This window comes from Eublepharis macularius, chromosome 9 (assembly GCF_028583425.1).
Source record: "Eublepharis macularius isolate TG4126 chromosome 9, MPM_Emac_v1.0, whole genome shotgun sequence".
In the NCBI taxonomy this organism is placed as follows: Eukaryota; Metazoa; Chordata; class Lepidosauria; order Squamata; family Eublepharidae; genus Eublepharis; species Eublepharis macularius.
Genome location: NC_072798.1, coordinates 107053098 through 107075749, shown reverse-complemented (window position 1 = coordinate 107075749; position 22652 = coordinate 107053098). Strand labels below are relative to the sequence as shown.

The following is a 22652-nucleotide window of genomic DNA, read 5'->3' as shown; positions in this document are numbered from 1 at the left end:
ATAACACCCAGCAGAGCAAAACATGGAGGGAACGGGGAAACTTGGGGAAGAGACCAAGTCTCTGCAGTGTGGATTTGGTTGGCTGCTTGAGAGCCTGCAGCTCATTATCTTCTCTCTTACGGGGCTCAAAAAGTGTTCGCTTGGTTCTATCTTGCATGAAGGGAATGCATGATGAATTCTCCTTCTTCTTCTGTAATGAAATTAGAGGTGACTTTTAGGGTTTTAACGGTAGTCAGACATATACAAATTAATCAGGTGATTTTCTTAGTGTGCAGATAAAGTGATAGGAAACGCAATTTCTTCATGCCAAACTGCAGTAAAAAAAAGCTGCCACCTCTAAGAATTTCATCAGTGGTGCTGGTTCCCATAAGGACGGTAATGAGCGTTGATTGCGGCATATAAAGGCATTTTTATGGGGACAATGACCTGCAGGGTGCACTTTGTTGGGAAATGTGAGCGAGCAGAAGGAAGAGCCCCCTGGAATGTTACTGGGCTGGATCTCCTTCCCCTTCGCGCTGGATTTCAGGTGGGCTGCCCGTTGAGCGGAGTTGCTGGTCTCTCAGAATTCCAACTCTCAGCATTTCAAGGAGAGCAAAATGGCTGAAGGTGAAATTGCCCTAGAAGGTGAATTTTGAAAGGACTATAAAATCAACAGGCTGACGGACCTTGGAACCAGAGCAACAAACCCCACGTCCAGACTAGAGAGCTGAATACTGAAGAGAGGTTGAGCCGCAAGGAATGAGATTCCCTCAGGATCAGGGCCAAGATAGGCATAGTTGTAGTGTCAGCAATGCACAACAGTGCGCTTGCTCTGCCAAGTTTACAGTGTGTGCCATCAGCCATGGCTGGCTGCCCCACCCACCATATCATGCTCCCTTTTCCCTTTAACAACAACAACAACAGCATTTGATTTATATACCACCCTTCAAGACAACTTAATGCCCACTCAGAGCGGTTTACAAAGTATGTCATTATTATCCCCACAACAATCACCCTGTGAAGCTGGGGCTAGGAGAGCTGAGAGAGCTCTAAGAGAGCTGTGACTGGCCCAAGGTCACCCAGCTGGCTTCAGGCGGAGGAGCGGGGAATCAAACCTGGTTCTCCAGATTAGAGTCCCGCTGCTCTTAACCACTACACCAAACTGGCTCTCACTTTACAGCACGGTTGGGCTTGCCCAGTTTGCAGCAATCAGTGAGTGGGTTTCCCCTCTCAAAGGATGCCTGTTCTGCTCGTGTTTCTGTGCGCTCTCCCACCCTCTACATCTAAACTCCACCCCAAACCCATTTCTCATTGGTGGAAGCTGCATCAGTAGGCGTGGCCTCCTGTGGAACTGCAGCTCCCGTTTTGTCCTTGCTATTGTTTTTGAGCGACAGGGCAGCAGAGAGGCTTGTGGTGCAGCACCCATGGAAGGAGCTGGTCCTTGCCAGCAGCGGCGTATGGCTCAAAGGCCAGATGAGCGATAATGCTGTGTGGGCTCGGACTGAGGAGTCCTGGGCTCAAAGGCCAGCAGTCTCATGGCATCCACTTGCAGGCACAGGGTAGATCAAATTCTCAGCCTAACATCTTTTGAAGGCCTTCATTGAGATACATTGAGTTTATACCTCCCTGGATGCCTTGCAAGAACTGTTGTGATAGAATATCATAGAATCATAGGTTTGGAAGGGATCTCTAGGGTCATCTAGTCCAACCCCCTGCACAATGCAGGAAATTCACAACTACCCCTCCCCCCCCACTGCCTCTAGGATCCCTAGCCCAACTGGCCTGTGGAAAATTGTTACCCGACCCCAAGGTGGCTATCAGCATTACCCTGGGCATGCAAGAAGAGGCCTCGAAAACTAAGCACTGATGTAACCCCTCCTCCCCTCCCTCTCATGATCTGCCTAGGTTCGCAGAATTAGCATTGCTGTCAGGTGGCCATCTAGCCTCTGCTTAAAAACCTCCAAAAAAGGAGAGCCCACCACCTCCCCAGGAAGCCTGTTCCACTGAGGGACCACTCTAACTGTCAGGAAGTTCTTCCTCATGTTTAGCCGAAAACGCTTTTGATTTAATTTCCAGCCATTGGTTCTGGTCCGAGCTTCTGGGGCAATGGAAAACAACTCTGCACCATCCTCTATGTGACAGCCCTTCAAGTACTTGAAGATGGTTATCATATCACCTCTCAGTCGTCTCCACTCCAGGCTAAACACACCCCTCTCTTTCAACCTTTCCTCATAGGACTTGGTCTCCAGACCCCTCACCATCTTTGTTGCCCTCCTCTGGACACCTTCCAGCTTGTCTATATCCTTCTTAAATTGTGGTGCCCAAAACTGAACGTGATACTCTAGGTGAGGTCTAACCAGAGCAGAGTAGAGTGATACCATCACTTCTTGCGATCTGGACACTATTCTTCTGTTGATACAGCCCAAAAACGCATTTGCCTTTTTAGCTACCACATCACACTCCTGAGTCATGTTCAGTGTATGGTCTACTAAGACCCCTAGATCCTTTTCGCATATACTTCTGCCAAGACAAGTCTCCCCCCATCCTATAGTTATGCCCCAGGGAAAGATCCTCTGGTGAGGAGGAGCCTAATTCAATTCAAGGCTCACTCAGTAGAGGGCGGGGCTAGCAGTCCCCCCCCCAGGCAAAACAGACCCTCTCCAATGAGTAAAAATCCCCCTCTGCGATCAGCTCCAACTCAGGCAAAAGAGACAAACAGAAAAAAACACTCCAACTGGCGCCATTTTGCAGCAGCCTCTACGCACCCCCCCCCCAACACTGTCCTCCTTCACAGCAACCTCAGCAAATCCCCCCCCCCCCCGCCCCCAAGCAGTTAAGGAAGGCAACAGAAAAAGACTGGCTGCTCCAGGAGCCGTCTTTCCTAGCTGAAGTCATAGCAAGTCATAATGTATCTCAATTTAATAGAGGTCTGTTCTCGTCTCATGGGCCTGTGAGGTTAGAGTGCATGAGGGAGTGAGATAGTTGTCCGGCTGCATCTCGGTTGTCTTTTCCTTTCTTTCATTTCTCCCCTCCACCCCCATTGCTGAATTGAGTCTTCATGTCGAACTAGTCAGTCTACAGTCTATGGAGTTTCATCATTCCTGAAAAGACGCAACAGACCAGAGTTTGTGATTTGAGCCGGGGGCCCTGCAGAGTCTTCAAGCCTCGTAACCTGTAGAGTACTGGCAAAAGGGTGGTAGCAGCCATTTTGGGCTTTTCTTGGCCCCTTTGGCAAAGAACCAACCATGACTGCCCCAGATTGATCCGGTGTGATGCTGTTCAGCGTGTACGCGGGGGCTGACCCCAGCGGGCCTCCGGCTTACCAAGTGTCACAGTGTGGAGTCGTGATTGGAATGCTGGGCTAGGACCCGGGAGGGCCAGGTTCAAGTCCCCACTGCCACAGAAGCTCGCTGGGTGGCCACGGGCCAGTCACCCTACCTAACAGGGTTCCTGTGAGGGTAAACTGGAGGAGAGAAGACTGGTGTGAGCTGCTTTGGGTCCCCTTTGAGGAGAAAGAAATATATTAGGTGCTTTTTGGTTTTTTAAAAAAGTTCCTGCACTCACCAACGTCCACCAGTTCCTTCATCAGGACTTGGGAGTGTCCCTGCAGAAGGCGCTGTGTTGTCATCAGGGCAGCCGTCTCTCAGCTGTAACTGCTTTGTACATCCAGTGGTGAGACAAAATGCAGCCTTCTTGCTTAACTGTGTTGTCAGAAGGCCTGCCTTCCTGTGTGCCGCTGAAATGTTAGTCTTAATTTCAGTGTTATGAGGAGAGTAAGATTTAATTCTAGCTCACCTGCAAGATTTTCAGTTCTGGTACAGTGGCCTTGAAGCAGAGCGTGTATTTGTCCTGTTTATTTTACACTACCAAAGGCCGTGCCAACACTGAAGCAGGCCGGGGAGGGGGGGAGGGGGGGTCTCCATCCATAATGGGCTTTGTTTCAAGGGCAACGCAAAGGTATTTTTGTAGGCAACGTACCACGTGTGTCTTTCATCAAAGCTCTCAGCAGGTGATGATGACCGTTTGAGCTGGCTTTTTAACTGGTTTGAGTCTGTGCTTTGGGGTGAAGCCAATACAGACATCAGGCCAGCATTGAGAGGACCCTCCAAGCTGGCAGTGGGTGGAATCTTGGCCTGCTAAGGACTTTCAGCCCCCCTATTTTTAACCCCCCACAGCAGTGGACAGGAATAAAAGCAGGTCTGTCATGCTTCTGGTGGACTATAATCGGTGACATGGGTTTGCTGGGAAAGCCTGAACCAGAATTAAAATTTAAATAAGTAATTTAAATATTTAAATAATGTTATCAAAATTTAAATAATGTTATCAAAAAAGGCAGATGTACCATGTCAAGGAGTTTGTCTAGGTTTCATATCTCACATTTAGCCCATCTGAGATGATCGACTGGCAGCACACAGTCCTGGCATGTGTAGATACTCAGACTATATTTACATTTGTGGAGTGGAAAATCTAGGGGAAAATACAGCATTAGAAAAATTTCCGGCCCACTTCACTGGCTGTAATATGTGGTCGGGAGGCTGTGTTTGGTTGGGTACAGAAAAGGTTGTGCGTGCTTTCTCTGCCATCTCTCCTACTCTGTTGGCAGAAATGGGCATCGGTGTATTGTAGGGAGGGGGTCTTGAATGTTTTGCTAATAGGAGGGTGATATTTTAGGGAGGGGGTCTCAGATGTTTTGCCAATGAGTTGGGAACCAGGGGCTCCACCATTAAGTTGCTTTACATATTATCAGTTGCTTTGAATATGTACTTGTATGTACTGCTTGTGCTTCATGTTGTCTAATGTCAATCCTAGAATGGATTATGTTCTGTTTCAGCAATCCTTCAACCCCGTATTGGATCCTTGCTAATGCCATGTCTCTGTAAACTTGTATTCGTCTACCCTATGACACTGTTTATGGAAATATCCTTGACACTGTATGGAAATGCCTGCCCTTGTCCTCATCTCACTCTATGTAATCCGCCTTGAGTCTCAGTGAGAAAGGCGGACTACAAATGACATAAATAAAATAAATAATAAAATAAAAAAATTAGCAACTAAAATTGACCTCTAGAGATCTAAGGCAGAGGGGTTCTTGGTCACTGGAGGGCAGCTCATTTGCACAGTGCTTATATATGAAAAAATTGACCCGGTCAAATTAAGGGATCAGTTCTCAGACGCTGGCCCCTTTTAACACTTCTGCTTTAAACCAGTTGTTATCCATTGTTTCCCCAACTTCACTAAATGTGGTTGGGGGTGGGGGTGGTAGTTTCAAACAGCATGTGCATCTGTTCATGAAGCATTTATGAATCGCTGTGGCCATTTCAAACAGTGTCGCCTTTTCTGGTGTGGGGAGTGACTACCAGCCCTCCCCTGGGCCACCAGGATGTTTGCGATTTTTTTTAAAAGGCACAAAAATATCACTGTAGAGTTGGAAATACAGGTGTAGCAGGTTCTCTGAATCCCCAGCTTTCATTAAAAAAAAAGTAAGTCTAAAAAAGTAAGTCTCTAGCTCCTTCCCTTGCAAAGATATAAGGAAGAAGGCATATCTCCTCAAAGGAAGGGGCTAGAGACTTAATTTGTTTAGGATGAAAACTGGGAATTCAGGGAACTTGCTACACCTATTACTGTAATGCTATAGCACTAATATATGTATGTTCAAAACAAGAATGTGCTGGAAATGGGTGAGAAAATAAAAAGGTGTTGGAAGCACAATGGACATTCCTAACAGTATTGCATATTGAATGGGAAATGCTTTGAAAACTTGAGAACGGAAAAAGTTCTTTAAAAAAACCAGTTCAGCGTCGCATTGCAAGCGGGACATGAGCCGCTTTGTCTGACAAGGTAAAAAAGTCTGGCAGCACAAAGGGCCCCAAAAACCCACTTGCCACCAGCAGCCAAAACGCTTGACAAAGGCTGTGTGAAAGGGGCCTTTGTGAGGGGGAGGCTGCTCGTGCAGTCTGTGCCTGTAGCCTTGGTGTGCGTGTGTTGTGTGTAGGCTTTGTGCAGACCAAAATGTCTGGTAGATGGGAGGTAGGAAACATGGATGTGGCGTATGAATGGGATCCTGCACCCTGCGCAGCCAGGAGATTCGTTGGAATGGATCCCGTGGCCTTGGAAGCCCTTCACAAATGGTCACACTGCAAAGAAGATTTCTGCCCCAGTGCCAGAGATGCGGACTTGGAAATCGAGTTGAATTTACTTCCAAGTAAGCCTGCTCAAGTTTGGCACTTCACCTCATACATACTGGAAAGTCTCCTGCAGGCATTTGAGACCGAGCTGCTCCAATCCTGTTCACACACTAATTGCTGTTACTTGTAACGCTCTGTTCAAAACAGGGAAGGAGGAGAGAAAGAAGTGAAGGCCGGCAGTGACTAGTATTTACTCAGCCATGCAGCTTGGCAGGTGGAAGGTGTTTTGATCCCGAACATTTCTGTGCCCGGGACGTTTCCAGGACTGGTACAGACGGCAGTCTGTGTCACTGGTGTGTGTGTGTGTGTTTGACAATGACATTCCACTGACTACCAGCCAGCTTGCCCCCAAAACAATTAGGAATCTGTACACAACACAAATGTTTGCTGATATTTTATATGCCAGTGGTCAGAAGGAAAAACCCCCAAGCTTTTATCTCCCATTTCTTACGGGCTTGCTTCTTCGGAGTTGTCTTTAATACCCCCCACCCCACCCTGCTGTCCAGTCCTGTGGATCCCCAGTTTTCTTCTTTTCCGGTCGGCCCCTTGCCGAAACCTTTGCTCTGGCTGCTGCAGCCTTCTCCTTTCTGGCTAGCCGCCTGCCTGCCTGCCTGCCTGCCTGATCTCCTCCCTCGAGCCGATTTGTAATGCCTCTGCGAAATTCATCTGTGTCTCCCGAGGGCACAGCCACGCCCGCCTTGCTTCGTTTCCACGCAGGTTTCCTCTCGCTGTCACGTTCTGTTTGACTCTTGGAAAGCTCTTTGCCGCCTGCCCCTCAGGACTTACTCTGGCGAAGCTTTTCCCATTGCTTTGTTGTGGTAAAAAATTCACTTGCTTAATTTTGGCACGAAGAACAAGGGCCAGGGAGAAGATGGCAGCCCTGTTGGGCAGACATGTCTTGGGGGACACTGTTTTCTGACGAGAGCGCTACTTAACAAGAGAGTTCTTGGTTTTTGTGGTAGCAGAAGGATGCCGTTCTTTCTCTGGCAAAAGAACACCTACGTGGTTGTGTAATCAGAACACAGAGCCTCTGCCCAGAAGATGGTTGTGCTTCTTTGGGTGGTGGTTATGCAATGAAATTTGGAAAAGTATTTGCAGAAGTCAGCACTGGTGTGGGGCAGGGTGCTTCCAGCCGCTTGGGAGACGGCATGTCTTGTTCCTTAGCGTGCATTAATTTTGTGGGGAATTGCCATTGGACTGGGTCGCCAGTGTTGCTCTGGTAGGCTGGTGCGGTGTGCAGTGTGGGGATTAGAGCAGCCACAGGACTCACATTGGAATGAATTTTGTGTAGCACATCAACAATGCCACATCACACAACCACTGCAGGAATGCCGGATAATTCATCCATTGAACGAGGCAGTGTAGATTAGTGGTTAAAGACCCAGGTTTGAATTCCCACCATGAAAGACCTTAGGCCAGTCACACACGCTCTGACTAACCCACCTTATTTTATTTATTTTTTTAAAATTTTATTATTTGGATTTATAAACTGCCCATCCTCAGGGGCTCTGGGCAGTGAACAACAGTTAAAATCAATAAAAACAAGAAAACAATAATTCTAAAATCAACATACAATAAGCAATAATAAAATAAATTAACCAAGTACATTAAAGTGCAATGGTGGGTAGAACCCCCCACCCCAAGGTGGGAGGCCAACATGGCACCACCCCCTTCAACTACCCAACGCCTGGTGGAACAGCTCTTGTCTTACAGACCCGGCGGAACGATAATATGTCCCGCTGGGCCCGGGTCTCCATTGACTGAAAAGGCCCTGGCCCTGGTTGAAGCGAGGTGGGCTTCCTTAGGGCCGGGGATCACCAGTAAACATCCGCTGATCGAAGCGGTGTCCGGGGAACATGCAGGGAGAGGCAGTCCTGAAGATATGCCGGTCCCAACCCGCTTAGGGCTTTAAAGGTAAGAACCAGCACCTTGAACCTGATTCGGAATTCAACCGGAAGCCAGTGCAGCTGGCGCAGGACAGGTGTGATATGTGACTGGTAGGATATACCTTACACAGATAGTATGTGTCAGACCGTGACATGTATACAGGGTTAATGCTGCCACCCTCTGTATCTGACGGTGGCATTACTTACTAGTTCCTCATTAGATTGGTGATTAAAATATGGCTTCTATCAGGTGAAAGGAGCTTTGTTTTTTATTTGGCCTGCACAGATAATCAGATGAATTCATAACTTGATTTTATTTGGCTTATCATATGTATTTGTGGTCCCCCCCCCCCCCAGTTCAGAATTCAATAGAACATACATGTATTCCCTCTCACCATTCCTAGGGTTGAAAAACATTAATTCCAACGAATCCGAAAAACATGTAATTACAACTTTGTATTGGCAACGGCCGCCAATTATTGCTGTTTAAATATATGAAATAGTGAATCCTTTAGAAATGGAAAATTTTCTGCAGAAAAATGTAATTTTTTTCCACCGTGCCTCTCTGAATGTGAGTTGTGTGGCTGTTTTGATCCCTTCAGGATACGCGTCCTTGCCTTAAAGCCTCAGAACATGGTGTCCTGCCTTTGGCTGTGCCGTGTCAGGCCTAGGGTGATGAGTAGTGGCACTGGTGGCCAGGGCTGGGATCCTGCACCTGTAGTACAGAAGAAGTCTCACTTCAGATCAGGGCTGAAGGGAAGTGGGGAGAAAGCTTAACCATTTTTCCTCCATCCGGTTCTGCTGATTGGAACTAGTGTCCCAGGCTGTTGTTAGCTCTCTGTATACAGTTGTAATTGGTAATAAAAAAGTTGGTGTGGAGATCTGCTCACGGTACTCCTGACATCTTGTTTGTTCTTTTGGGGGGAGAGGTGGGATTAGATGCAATGAGGCGACCTCTTGTGCCTTCAAAATTGAAGCGGAAGAGGGCAACTTGGAGGTGTGACTTAAGAAAAATGGCATCTGCTGAAATCCTCTCTTCTCACTGAGAGCCAAACTACAAGTGACGTCTTACACAGGTTGGACACTAGTCGGCTTCCCTCAATTTTTGATGGGAAATGTAGGCGCCCTGGTTTTACAGCTTGGCTCTCCATTACAGCTGCAAGACCAGGATGCCTACATTTCCCATCAAAACTTGAGGGAAGCCGACTAGTGTCCAACCTGTGTAAGATGTCACTTGTAGTTTGGCTCTCAGCTATAAAAGGGGGGGGGGATGTCCCCAGTGGTGTAGCAGAGGGGCCCAGAGGGGCAGCTGGCCTGGGTGCAAAATTTTTAGGGGCCACCGAGGAGAATCTGCGCCAGGTCCATGGGAGCTGGGAAGCCACCCATGCTGCCCTGGTTGTCTGCTATGCAAACGGGCTGACGGGCTTGCTGGCCGCCGAAGTGGCCCTCCTGGAAGTGATTGTGCAGGGGCCTGGGAGCGTATAGCGCACACGCGTGGTGCCAGAGGATGGCCTCTCAAGTAATTTTTATTCAGTGTGTTTAGGGAGCAAAGCTCTGGAGGGGAGGACTGCGTGGTGCCAGAGGACCGCCTCCTGCCGGGAGTTGCCCCGAGCGCTCGCAACCCACGCTACGCTGCTGGATGCCCCCTTTGTACCTGATTGTTCACTTCACCTCCCCCCCTTCCCCCCTTCCTCTCTGCTTTCAACGGAAGATAGAGTAAATGGAAAGAAGGAAGAGTGATGGAGTAAATGGTGGTGGGTCCTCGGTGCCGATCCAGCAGTGGGCCCAATCCCTTGGGGTTTGATTGCTTGCTTGCAGTATGGGAGGTGGTGTCGCGCAGTGAGTAACCGTTTGAAGTGGGGAGTCGGCTGTTCAAATCTTTTTTCTCCCACCATCTTTCCAAGGTGTCCTTAGGTGAGCAACCGTCTCCCAGCCCCCACCCCAGGATGAATGCAAGGTTGCTGCGATGCTTCATGAGACATGCTCTGTATGTGTTCAATATTAGGACATTTATGAGGTTTCAGAGGTAATTCAGACGGCTTGTTTTCACTCACACCGTCCAATCTGGCTTGGACCCAAGTTATGTTGGATTTTTTGGTAGTAATTGAGGATGGTCTCTCAAGTAATTTTTATTTGCTGTGTTTAGGGAGCAAAGCTCTGGAGGGGAGCGTACCCCTGCTGGCTATCCAAGTGTTGTAGGACTTGTTGGGCCCCTCCTGCTTCTGCAGAGCTGTGGAAGAGGTTGGGCTGGGCAGGGCTGGGCTGACAAGTGGCGATCCGGTTGATCACCATTATTTCGGGTTCTCTGCCAAGGGCTTCTTTTGATTACCCTTCATAAGCTAATTCCCCCCCTTTAAATCCCCCCGAACAAAACACTCCCATTACGCTTCTGCTCTGCCGCCGGAGAGGGCATGTGCCGGGCTGGAGCGCAGGGAGCGCACGGAAGGAGCATTCGAGCCTCAGTTAAACCCAGATCCACTTAGAGACCCTCGTTGGGTACGAAAGCTCCCCTTCCACAGCCTAAGTGAACCCACAGCAATGGCTGCTGTTCCGAGAGGCTCTTCTGCTGCACTGAAGGGAGAAGGGGAAATGAGGTTTTTCTCTATACACAATGAAAGGAAACTCTGTAATAAACTGACTGAACTGCAAAGTTTTCCCGGCACATTTCCCCCGAACTGTTTCTCGCCCTGTTCCTGCATTCCAGCCCCCTCTGCGAGGCTTGTCCTGGGTACCGGTTCCTTAGAAACACCGAGAACGTTCATGTCAAGAGTTCAGCCTGCTGACAGCTTGCTTGTTCTCCTGCCAGCTGTTTGTTACTCAGATTTATAGGCCAGAAGGAGGACGGACTAGCCGTCTGTGTTGGCTGGAGGGTGCCTGTGCCTTTCAGTTCCTGTACATTCTGGAGGGCGGCGATAGTGGCCAAAATTACAAGGACGGGTTCAGAACTCTGCGGGGAAGGTGGGACTTTGGGGGACGATTGCCACATCAGCCCACAAAATCTACCACTCTTTTCAAACAGTTCTGAAGCACTGCTGGAAAAAGAACCAGTATACACGGGTCTGTAGATGTGCCGGTTTTCAAAGAGTTGGGTCTGGGTTCGGTCTCTTTCCAATGTGGTTATAAATGTCATAGATGAAAGGATTTCTGCATCTTCCCTTGGGAGAGTATTCCGTAAACTTACAGATTTACTGTATGGATGTTTCCTTAATATTTACTAACATTTCTATACTGAACGTACAAATATCACAACTTTATTTTAACAATTTACACCTGTTGTTAGTGAAGTCCTTCAGAGGGTAACAGGCTGTTGTTAACAGATCTTTGTTCAATATAAAAATTCCTAAAATATATATATCAGTGTTTGTGACAGAGAGCGAGGGTTCATTTATATGACCATGTTTTCATTTGATGAAATAACATTTCATTTTAATCTAGAATTATTTACTGATGGTGTTTATAGTACATTTCAAGTGTCCCCATGTGCTTTTAATAATCCCTGGCAAAGCCCTGAAACAGAGATGCCAAGATCAGCTGGTGCTCAAATCTGGATCTTTTGGGTGTGTGGAGTGATTGCAAAGGAGTACAGCTGCATTAGTCTGTTGTAGCAAAATAAAACAAAAGTCCAGTGGTGTCTTAAAGACGAACAACATTTATTTCAATATACGCTTTTGTGAGACACAACCCACTTTGTCGGTGTGCTGTGCTGTGCAGACTCTCCTGGTTGGTGTCCCTTGGGTGCAGGGCTGCTGGCTGGGCCTCTGGGGCGTGGGCAGGTGAAGCGGCAGGGGCTTTGGCCCTCCAGCAATGCTGCTTTCCCAAGTCTTAGCCTAAATAGGTGGAGAGCTAATCTGGCTGAGCGGCTGTGCTCTGGCCAGAATCCTGCAAGGAAGTATCACACACCGTGCTTGGTTCTAAGGCTGCAGAGAAGTGGGCAGAGCGCAGCAGCCGTGCATTTTGCCTCCCCTCCTCCTGGGCCGCTCACTGTCGCCATCCCTGCAGGGTGGTCTGTGGGTTCTAAGGGTCTGTGGGCTTGAGTTTGTGCCCTGCCTGGCAGGGGCCTAGTGGTGGTCTCTGGGGCAGGTGGCCAGGACTATCTTTGCAGGCTTTGGCAGGTCTGTCACGACTGGAGCCTGGTCAGTCGGTGCCTCTGCTGCTTTGGTCCTCCCCGATCCCGCTGGTCCTCCTGGCTCTCTGGCCATAGTTCCTCAGCACATCGCCCGAGTCCTTCAGGTCAGATTCACTGGTCTGGACTGAGGGCTGGTCAGGGGGGGTCATGACAGTCAGATGGAAATGAGATGGAAAATCGAACTGGGGAATTTTTATGGGGCAGGTTGGGAGTGAGAGGAGCCAAGGCTTGGTGTGAATTATACCATAAATCTTTCAAGTGTAAATCTGAATATAAATGGAAAAAGGAGGAATGGATGTGGAAAGATTAGGTGTGGATCCCATCATAAATCCACAGAATTTAGCAGTTACACATATTAGACTGTCAGGTTCAAGCAGATAAGCAAATAGTTTAAGTGAAAATTAATTGATACAGGTACAGAGTTATAGTCTGATAAAACATTATAAAAAACCATTAACAGCCAGTTTGGTGTAGTGGTTAAGACTGGTGGGACTCTAATCTGGAGAGCCTGGTTTGATTCCCCACTCCTCCGCCTGAAGCCAGCTGGGTGACCTTGGGCCAGTCACAGCTCTCCCGGAGCTCTCTCAGCCCCACCCTCCTCACAGGGTGTTCGTTCTTGTGGGGATAATAATAACACACTTTGTAAACCGCTCTGAGGGGGCATTAAGTTGTCCTGAAAGGTGGTATATAAATCAAAAGTTGTTGTTAACATTTCTAAAAAGTGGGTCAGGTGGAGCTATAAGAGATTGTAGTGAGTGAGGGAATCCAAGTCACTGTTTAAGTCAGAATGAGAATCGTAAAATGAGAAATGGTGTGTTTAAACATTGTAATTCTGGGTGTGAGTGAACTAAAGTTGACTGGATTAGGACATTTTCAGTCAGAAAAGGTTACTCCAGAAATGACAAACTGAAAAGAAATGGTGTTGCTTTCATAGAGAAGCGAGATGTGGCACAAGCAATCAAGAGCTATAATTCAAAGTCTGACAGAATAATGTCAGTCATTCTTCGTGGAAGTCCTGTCAACATCACCATCGTTCTTGTTTATGCTAGGGGCGTGTGTGGCTCCAAAAGAGCCCCTTCAAGCTGCCGCCACTGGCTACCTTTTAAACGCTGCAGCTCGGCAAGCTTCCTCACCCATTGTTTCAGTAAAAACGATTTTCAATGGGGTTTTCAGGTTTGACATTGGGATTCTCTGGCAATAAGCTTGTGATATAAAACTAGAGAATCTCAAGCAACCGGGGTGGGGGGGGGGAGGTTAGCCATGGAGTTTAAAAGCCTTGGAAGTGTCTCCTCCATAGGAAACAATGGAGAGAGGCTGGGGGCAGCTTATTCAGGAACCCACAGAATTGTTCATCAGGGCCCAATCCTCTTGCTCCCACCCATTCCTCCAGTTATGGTTCCCCTATAGGGAATAATGGCCCGTTAAATCTGGGATTCTCTAACCTGGATCAGGGATCCTGGATTCCCCGCCACCGCCAAAACCCAGATGTAGATTACTCAGACTTTTTTTTTAGTGCTCACCTTTAGGAGTACACCCCAGCTACAGAGGCTTTTATGGAAGTATTGAAGAAGCTTTTATGCAAGTATTGAAGAAGAAATTGATCATACACCTAAACAAGATATGCTGGTAATCATAGGTGACTGAAATGCAAAAGTAGACGACAAAGGAGAATCAAACATTGTTGGAAAATTTGGACTAGGATTACAAAATGAAGCAGGAAGAACCCTTAATAAAGATCTCATCTTTGCCATGTGCAAATTGGCAGTGTACCATAGAACAGACTGATCTGTAGCTGTATGTTACAAGGGAGAATTGGTTAATCCTGGCAGGCTGTCCGCCCAAGAAAGTGGTTTGCCCTTAATAATTTTCTCATTGAGGAATCACTGATAACATTTCTTCCCTAGATCTTTGGACTAAATTGACTAAAATGACTATGGATAAAAGGTTACTTTGGCTGATTTTTAAACTGTGTGAGAATCCCACTTTCAGATCCTCTGTGGTTCCGAGGGTCAGCTTACTAGAACTATCCACCTCTTAAATGGTGTAAAGCAAGGCTGTCTTTTGGCTCCTACGCTCTTTAATCTTTACATGAATAATACAATCCCCTACATACGGAAATCACACGCCTCTCCTGACCGGTTTTGAAATCCCCACACTACTTTACGTTCTTCTATCTAGATCTGAAGTGGGTCTCCATGAAATGCTAGACGCATTTATTGACTATTGTAACCAAGAGGGGCTAACGATAAATTATGATAAATCCAAACTAATGATATTTTCAAACAAATTGTGCTCCAGGCAGAAAATGTGGGCTGTTAAGGGTGAGAAAATAGAGCAGGTGCCCCAATTTACATATCTGGGAGTAATATTCACCCGCAGTCTTTCTTGGAGAACTCATATTCGCTCAGCAACCAAAATTGCTAGAGCAAATTCAAAGGGTGTCTTAAGATTTTTATACTCAAAAGGTGGTCAGTACATACCGATGGCCATTACAGCCTTTGATGCCAAAATAACCCCCCAGTTTCTATTTGGGGCTGCCATTTGGATAAATCAGGTTTCTGAATCCTTGGGCCATGTGCTCACTCAGTTCTTACGATGGATGGCAGGAGCCCCCAGTTGTATTGCAGGAACTGCGCTTAGAGTGGAATTTGCGCCACGTCCCCTGGGATCTAAGGCCTGGATAGCGACTTTTAAATTAAGATTGAATGTCCTTTATTCAGTCCTTAATGCCCAAGGACGTCTTCTATACTTATTAAAGGAGGATAACTATAGAAGCCATAGCTCAGCTCTCTCTCCTGGGCTTATAGCGTATAGCTTCCCTTTTGGCTCAAGTCCCGATACTCGGGGGATTTGCTCCTTCTCCTCTGTGGTCAACAGCACCGCTTCTGGGCTGGCTGCTTTCCCCACTCCTTATTCCACATGTGTGTATGACACTGTTCCCCTGGGAAACACAGCTCACTGGCTCTCCAGTGTATATATGATCACATAGCCAGTGCACTCCCAACACGAGGGGAAATTTAGTAGCTGCGCTAACTATAAATGTCCGGACTTCCCAGTAGAAAAGACTCCAGTAGCACCTTTAAGACTAACCAACTTTACTGTAGCATAAGCTTTCGAGAATCACAGTTCTCTTCGTCAGATGCATGTGATTCTTCGTCATGCATCTGACAAAGAGAACTGTGATTCTTGAAAGCTTATGCTACAGTAAAGTTGGTTAGTCTGAAAGGTGCTACTGGACTCTTTTCTATTTTGCTACTACAGACTAACACGGCTAACTTCTCCAGACTTCCCAATGGCTCCCCATTCTCAGAGGGGTAAGTTCATTCTCATAGCTGGGAGGATTCCCCTTCATTCGGGACCCATCCATTTGTTCAAACACAATGAGTGAGTTTGCTCACCTCCAGCCCCAGTCCCGTCACCATTGCGGGGGCAATTAAGTTTCTAGTGCACCCTGAGTCAATTAGAGCTCTTACTGTGATGTGTGTCCCCCTCCGAGGGTTCACTAGGGTAACCAGCAAATAGAACAAGGCCTCTTTGGATCTCACCTCTTCAGGTGCTGATTTCTCTGCGACCTGCTGGCGGGGCCTCCTTATAGCAGGTCATCCTCGTTGCCCACTGGCAGGCTCTTGTCTTCCTGAGCCTCTGATGGGTCTCCGCTAGATGACTCTGACTGTTCCTCTAGCTACAGGTCAGTGGCGGCTTTGTTCCTTGGCCGCATCAGCTTCTTAGTGGCCTTTGAAGGTCCCACCAGGCTCCTCTGAGCCTTGCGCCCTCTCTCTGGAGCTTCTGCTCTTGGCCCCGAGCATTTGGTGGCAAAATGGCCCAATCCCCCGCACTGCAAGCAGAGGCCCCGTTTAAGGCGGAGGGCCTGCTCAGCCACTGAGAGAAGGCTTCTGGAGTGCTTCCTCTCTTGCGCCCCGGCCTCTGAGGGGGGTCTGGGCTGACCCACTTGGTGCTGCATCTGCAGTAGCTTGACAACTTGCTCCTGATTCTCGATCTCACAGACGAATTAAATCCATCCTAGCAGGGTCCGGGGGTTGTCTTGCACCAATGCCTTGGCCACCAAGTCTGGGTTCAGGCCTGCCCGGAAGAATTCGATCTTTACTCCCTCAGCCCAGTCCCTCACTTTGGCTGCATACTGTCAGAATTCCGCGGCATATTCTCGCATGGGACAGGTGCCCTGTCGCATCCATTTCAGCTTGGTCCTTGCCCTATCTTCCTCAAGCAGGTCTTCAAACTGCTCTCTTAAGGCAGATGCCTCCAAGCTCCTTAGTTCTGGGGCGCGTGCCCCATACAGCGTCACATACCACTTTGCCACTGGGCCCCCCAACCATGAACCCAAGTAACTCACTTGGCTAGGTTCATTGGGGAAAGTCGGGCCCCACTCTTGGAAGAATTCCATTGCCTGGACTGGGAAGAAACCTAGTTCCTCGGGATTCCCCTCAAACCGGGTGTCCAGCTTACGCCACCCCTGTGGCTGAGGTGTGGGTGCCACTTGTGCGTCTCATGGTCCTGGGACCAGACCCGGCACACCACCATGTGGAAGGGGCTCTGCAGGTGGCCTGGGTTGCAGCAGGATTCCCATTATCTCCTGGAAGCCATCCAGTAGTTCTCCCAGTCCTTCTTTAATGTCATCTATCTCCCCCCAGAGGGCACGCATCTCCTCAGTAACGTCTAGAGGGGCCTCGGGCTTATCCAGATCTTCAGGCTCCTCTTTTGTCGAGCCAGCGCTGTCTCCTCCCAGCTCGTTGTCCCCTGGGGTGGGTTGTGCCTCCTCCAGCATGGTGGTGGAGTTGCTCACGCTCAGTTCAAACAGCTTACTCCTTCGCCACATTTTCTCCTCTTGGCTTCAGCGGCCATCAGGCCCCAGTGGTGTCCATTCCTGGGGGGTTGTGGTCAGCCAGTTCAGGTAGTTGGCCCCTGATTTCTGGCGTGCCCCTAACCTTTTTGGCACTTTGCCTCCGGAACCCCATGGTTGCACTGGGCTGGACGGTGGTCCCTCTGGCATCTCACGAGATCCCTTATCCGCTTCATCTGGCATGGCAAGGTAGTGAAGGTCAGGACTCTGGTTCCAGGGCTACTTTTAGGGCTTCAGCCAAAATTTCAGGTCTGGCTAGGTATTTCCCCAAGCACTTCACTGCATCACTCAGAAGTGTGAGTTACTTTATTAAAGAAGAGTACCAGTATTAAGATGGTCACACAGGATAATTGACTGAAGTGACTCAAGGTAGCAAAGCAAGGTTAATTATAGGACAAGGTCCCTGTCTCCTGTGGGAAAGAAAGTCTGTTAGGATTTTGGCACGTGGAGCCAGGGAAGAGGGGAGGAGGGAAAGGATGAGCTCTGCTAAGTCTCTTAGGAGGTTGGTGCAGTCTCTGTAGGAACTTCAAGGCCACATTCTCAGGCCGGCCAGGAAATGGTAACCAAAACACCTGCAAGATAAGCAGCTAGCAACCAGTCAGCAAAACAGGTTCCCTCTGCATGTTCTCAGAGGTCCACTACAAACTGCAGCAAGAAATCCATAACCCATGGCAGATATGCTGGAGGTGTATCTGACAAACAGGAAGTACAGTTTATTTTTACTTCCTGATCCCTGCCCTTACAGTGTTATACCGTACCATATTGCATGGTTCTTGAAAACAAAACACATTATGAACTTTCAGCTAGTGCTGGTATGTTCTATTGCCATTTTTATTTCATCCCTCCTACAAGCAGCTCAGCATGGCACATATTGTTCTTCTTTAATACTTACTCCATTTTTATCCTATGAGGTTGGTTAGTCTGAGAGAGAGCGACAAGCCCAGGGTTACCTCATGAGCTTCTTGGATGAAAAAGGATTCGAACCTGGGTCTTCCTGGTGTGCTGGCTGTTTTAGCTGTTCTTCAACACAGCTTGTCAAATGCTGACATCATCTGCTCTACCCGTACTGGGGGCGGGGGAGTTCGGGGCTGGAGGTTATGATGTTATGATTATCTGTTGCAGCTGTGTTTCTTCACTCTCCCAGGATGTGAATTCTTCTCTCGTAGACTAGGCTTGCTCCTAGCCGCTGGGAAAGGATCCCGCATAACCTTGAACCCTGTGTCTTCCCCTGTGCGGATAGTTCCCAGCAGAATTAGCCAGCCTCTTGCAGGGGCGGGGGGAGGGGGATGTTAGCCTGTGAATGATATTTGTTCTTGATATGTGGCTGTGCCTCATTCCTGACAATGAACCTCATAAGATCCTGACACTAGCAACTTTTCAATAAAGCTTTGTTAACCCAGTGGAGTCTTTTGGAAAGCTACTTGGCCGATCCTTACATAGCTATTGCCATGAGCAGCCCAGTTAATCTAGAGTTCCTCGATTTTAGGTGGCAGTTTGTTGTTGCTGCAATCAGTAGGACTGAACTTGGTTTAATTCCAAGTGCAAGATTATTTCTGTGGCCCTTAAAGGTGCTGACATATAAGAAACCCATCACTGTGCAGAGGTTTTTTTGTCTGGTAGCGAAAACAAGTAGATTTAAATCACATTGTACTTGATGTGGGGTGTTGGACAACATAGCATTGTCTCTTTGAAGCCTTGCAGAAGAATAAATTGACAAAAATTTGCTAAGCTTTTTTCTGCAACGTGTGCCGGTAAAAATATTTGTTTTGGAGTTTAGAGGCAGAAATGCACATTAGTGAGTTGATCTAGAGAGAGAGAGAGAGAGAGAGAGAGAGAGAGAGAGAACCTCCTTTTTTAGTGTTGAAACCAGGATTGTGTGTTTAATGGAAAGAAATACATATCGGTTGGATGCCACAGATCTGTTCTGCTAGGGGAGGTGCTTTTCTCCAGTGGGAGGAGCCTTTCTGTGATGCAAGAGCTGTTCCTGTTAGTGGAGAGCACCTTGGCTCAGCAGAAAGCTCCTCCCTTCTGTTGGAAAGAAGCGCTTCTGCTAGTGGATCCTCAGGATCCAACTCGTCGAAATGTTTTGGGGTGCTTTGGTTCCACTTACATCCGTGGTCTGAAAGCAAGCATGAAAATGATATAAAATATGCTTTTTCTTCCAGGCTGGTGGATGATAGATGTGTGGTTCAACCAGATGCTGGTGATCTTTGTAATCCTCCTAAGAAATTCAGAGGTAAGCAACTGAAAGCTGACTGTATGTACAAATAATCAGTGGATTCTTCTTTTTTGTTGCTGAGGTTGCCCTACGTCTTAAAGCCAAATCGTTGAGTCTGTTGCTTTGTGGGAATTTTAGAGGCAGTTCTAATGGTCTCTTTCCACTTTATGTTGAGAGAACACCTTTTCTCATATGGTAAGTGCCACAGGGATTTGGATAAATCACGTTGCACCAGTAAATATTTGTTTTGCACGACGTGTTCAGGTCATGTAATGCAGGTGCAGGGCTTTTTTTCTGGGAAAAGAGGTGGTGGAACTCAGTGGGTTGCCGTCGGAGAAAACGGTCACATGGCTGGTGGCCCCGCCCCCTGATCTCCAGACAGAGGGGAGTTGAGAGTGCCCTCCATGCTGCTGGAGCGGCGCGGAGGGCAATCTCAACTCCCCTTTGTCTGGAGATCAGGGGGCGGGGCCACCAGCCATGTGACCATTTTCAAGAGGTTCCGGAACTCCGTTCTCCCGCGTTCCCGCTGAAAAAAAGCCCTGTGCAGGTGTATGCCCCTAAAAGCATTACTGACTTGAGGGCACTTTCCGCCACCCCCCAAGGCACTTCCCCTTGTGCCAGAACCAAAGCTTTGTAATACTTTGTGTTAGGGTCACTCAAAGCAGCACGAAACAGTTTCCAGGTTTCCGTTCTCCAGAGCTCTTCATCAGTGTAGATGGTTGTTTTTTTAAAAAAAATTTAATTATTAATTTTGAATTAGTTTACAGTATATAACTCACAAAACATAACATTGACAAACTTCAACAGATGTTTAAAACAGTTCGTTGTAACCATATCATGAGTTATTAACTTACATTAAATTAACAAGTAAAATGTTATTATAGCAAAAGCAGTATTAAGTAGAACTTTATCTGGGTAAGACTACCACAAACCCCATGTTTCCATGTCTAGGATATCTTGATAGGGCAATTTTGTTAACAAAAGCTCATTTTTAGAAAGGAATTCTAAAAAAGGTTCCCATTTAGTATAGAAGTCTGAGATACCCGTGGGGTTAATTTGGAGATATAATGTTTCTGTGATTTTTTCCATTAAAAGTAGATCTCAAATTTTGTTAAACCAGGTGTTGATCGTAGGGATTTCTTTTGATTTCCAGTATAGGGCTAATGAGGTTTTCGCTGCTTGAAGCAATGTGAAAATTAGGTCTCTTCTAATGGAAAGGTATACTTTGATCATTCCAGATTTCTAAAAAAATAGTTTCTGGTTTTAGAGGCATTTCATATGTAGTAATAAGCTGTATCTGATTTAGGATCTTGTTCCAAAATTCTTCAACACGTTTGCGTTCCCACCAACACAGTGTAGATGGTTTAAAAAAATTTTTTTGTTGTTGTTATAAAGGAACATGGGGAAAAAACGGAGGTTTCAGCCCTGGTTTTAAGGCCTCTCGTCTATACCCTGAATAGAGTGCCAGGTAAATTTAAGATGCAGAGGAGTTAGCCGTGTTAGTCTGTAGTAGCAAAATCAAAAAGAGTCCAGTAGCACCTTTAAGACTACCCAACTTTATGGTGGCATAAGCTTTCGAGAATCACAGCTCTCTTCGTCAGATGCATGTAAATGTAAGCAGATGAACAGTGCTGGATGGGGTTGGTATCGGTTGCCCCCTTGCGTCTCCAAGGGGAAAGGGAGCTTGGCAGCCTGTGGCTAAAAATACAAAACCCAGAAGTTGATCCAAGGTCTGTGTCTGATCCCCAGTGAAACTCCCAAATCTCAGGGCTTCTGAGGCATTTGTGAAAGGTGCTCCCTGGATGTGATGGAGAAGGGCTCGGTCTCCAGTGGGAGAGAAGGCCTCCCCTGCCTGCCCCCCCACTTTGCCTTTGCAAGCCGCCTCCTGCAGTGCCTAGACTGCCAGTTGGCAGGTGATTCAGGGGCGAAAAGAGGCTGGTGAGTGGAGGATCCCGCATCCCTCTCTGGCCTGCAGCTCTTCGGCTTGAAACCTCTCCTTGCTCCCTCGTATGACTTACTTACTGTGTGTTTCCTCCGCCCATGTTGGTCCTCCCAGCGGGCACTGCCCCCCTGTCTCTTGTGAGCCAGGGCGTTCAGAGGGTTCCCCTTCCAGCCCCAACCTGGGTGCTGAGCTGCAAAGCTGGCAGCTGAAGGCACACAGATGAGACTGGCAAGGAAAAGCAGGCGGATCCCTTTTTGTTGCCATATGCCAGTTCTTCGGTTTTTACCTCAAACAGCTGACAATTGTCTTACTGCTTCTAACTCCACTTGGTGTTTTGCATTGTTCCTTTAAGCAAAGCTGAACTCGGTTCTTGCTTTGCGCTTTAGTGGAACTTGCTATGTGCCAAAATCTGACTCTCCCACTGTAGATTAACTGTTTGGCTTCTGTGGCGTTGTTGGCCAAGGATTTGGGCAGGACTGAGTCGTGCATTTATGGCTTCCTCCTGTAAAGTGACTAGTAGCCCTTTGTGGCCTTTTGTGTCTCATAGTGTTGTTCCCATTTACAGACATGCATATATAGTTAGCTAAATTAAATTGTACATAGTTGCTCTGGAGAAATCGCTGTATGGAACATCAAATCTCAATTATGTGCTGCTTTTATCTATTTGTATGTAAATATATGACATTTATATACATAGCTGTAATTTTAATGATTAGATTTAGTGTTTTTAATGTTTTTAATGGTATTAACATTTGTATTTTTGTTATCCGCCCTGAGCCCGCAAAAGCGGGGAGGGCGGAATATAAATGTATTAAATTATATATAATTTAAATGTATTATATATAATTTATATTATATAAATGTATTAAATTAAAACCCGGGCCCAGCGGGACATATTATCGTTCCGCCGGGCCTGTAAGACAGAGCTGTTCCACCAGGCGTTTGGTGACTGAAGGGGGCGGTGCCATGTCGGCCTCCCACCTTTGGGGTGGGGAAGGTTCTCCCCACCACTGCACCTTGTTAATTTGTTTTATTATTTGTATATTGATTTTAGTTTTTGTTTTTATCGATTGTAATTGTTCACCGCCCAGAGCCCCTGGGGATGGGCGGTATATAAATTGAATAAATAAATAAATAAATAAATAAATAAATAAATTAATCTCTCTCTCTCACATTAAAACAGGAAAGAGTTCAGCAACTTAACCAAAACTTTATTTACATGAGAAGCACTTAAAATGTCTAATGTTACTTCCTAAACTCTTTCCCGTTAGTGCAAGTAGAACATATAAAGCAAACAAGCGTTAGACAAAAAAGTACTAAATCAGCTTCTGTGAGGATCCCTAGTTTGGTCCCAAGATTACAGGGCGAAACGGAGTGCATGCCGACAGCTTGCCTGTAGGTTCTAATTGGAGCGCCCAGACGCGAGGCCTCGTTTGCTTTTCAGTTAGAGGCGGCAAT

At 47.2% G+C, this 22652-nt stretch overlaps 1 protein-coding gene across 1 annotated transcript in view; it reads left to right on the top strand.

The window, feature by feature from the left end:
* ITPR2 (inositol 1,4,5-trisphosphate receptor type 2) overlaps window positions 1-22652 on the top strand; it is a 304126-nt gene that overhangs the window by 6534 nt on the left and 274940 nt on the right. The window contains exon 2 of the mRNA XM_054987843.1: window positions 19200-19270. Coding sequence (XP_054843818.1) covers window positions 19200-19270 — 71 coding nt within the window. The remainder of the gene's footprint in view (window positions 1-19199; window positions 19271-22652) is intronic.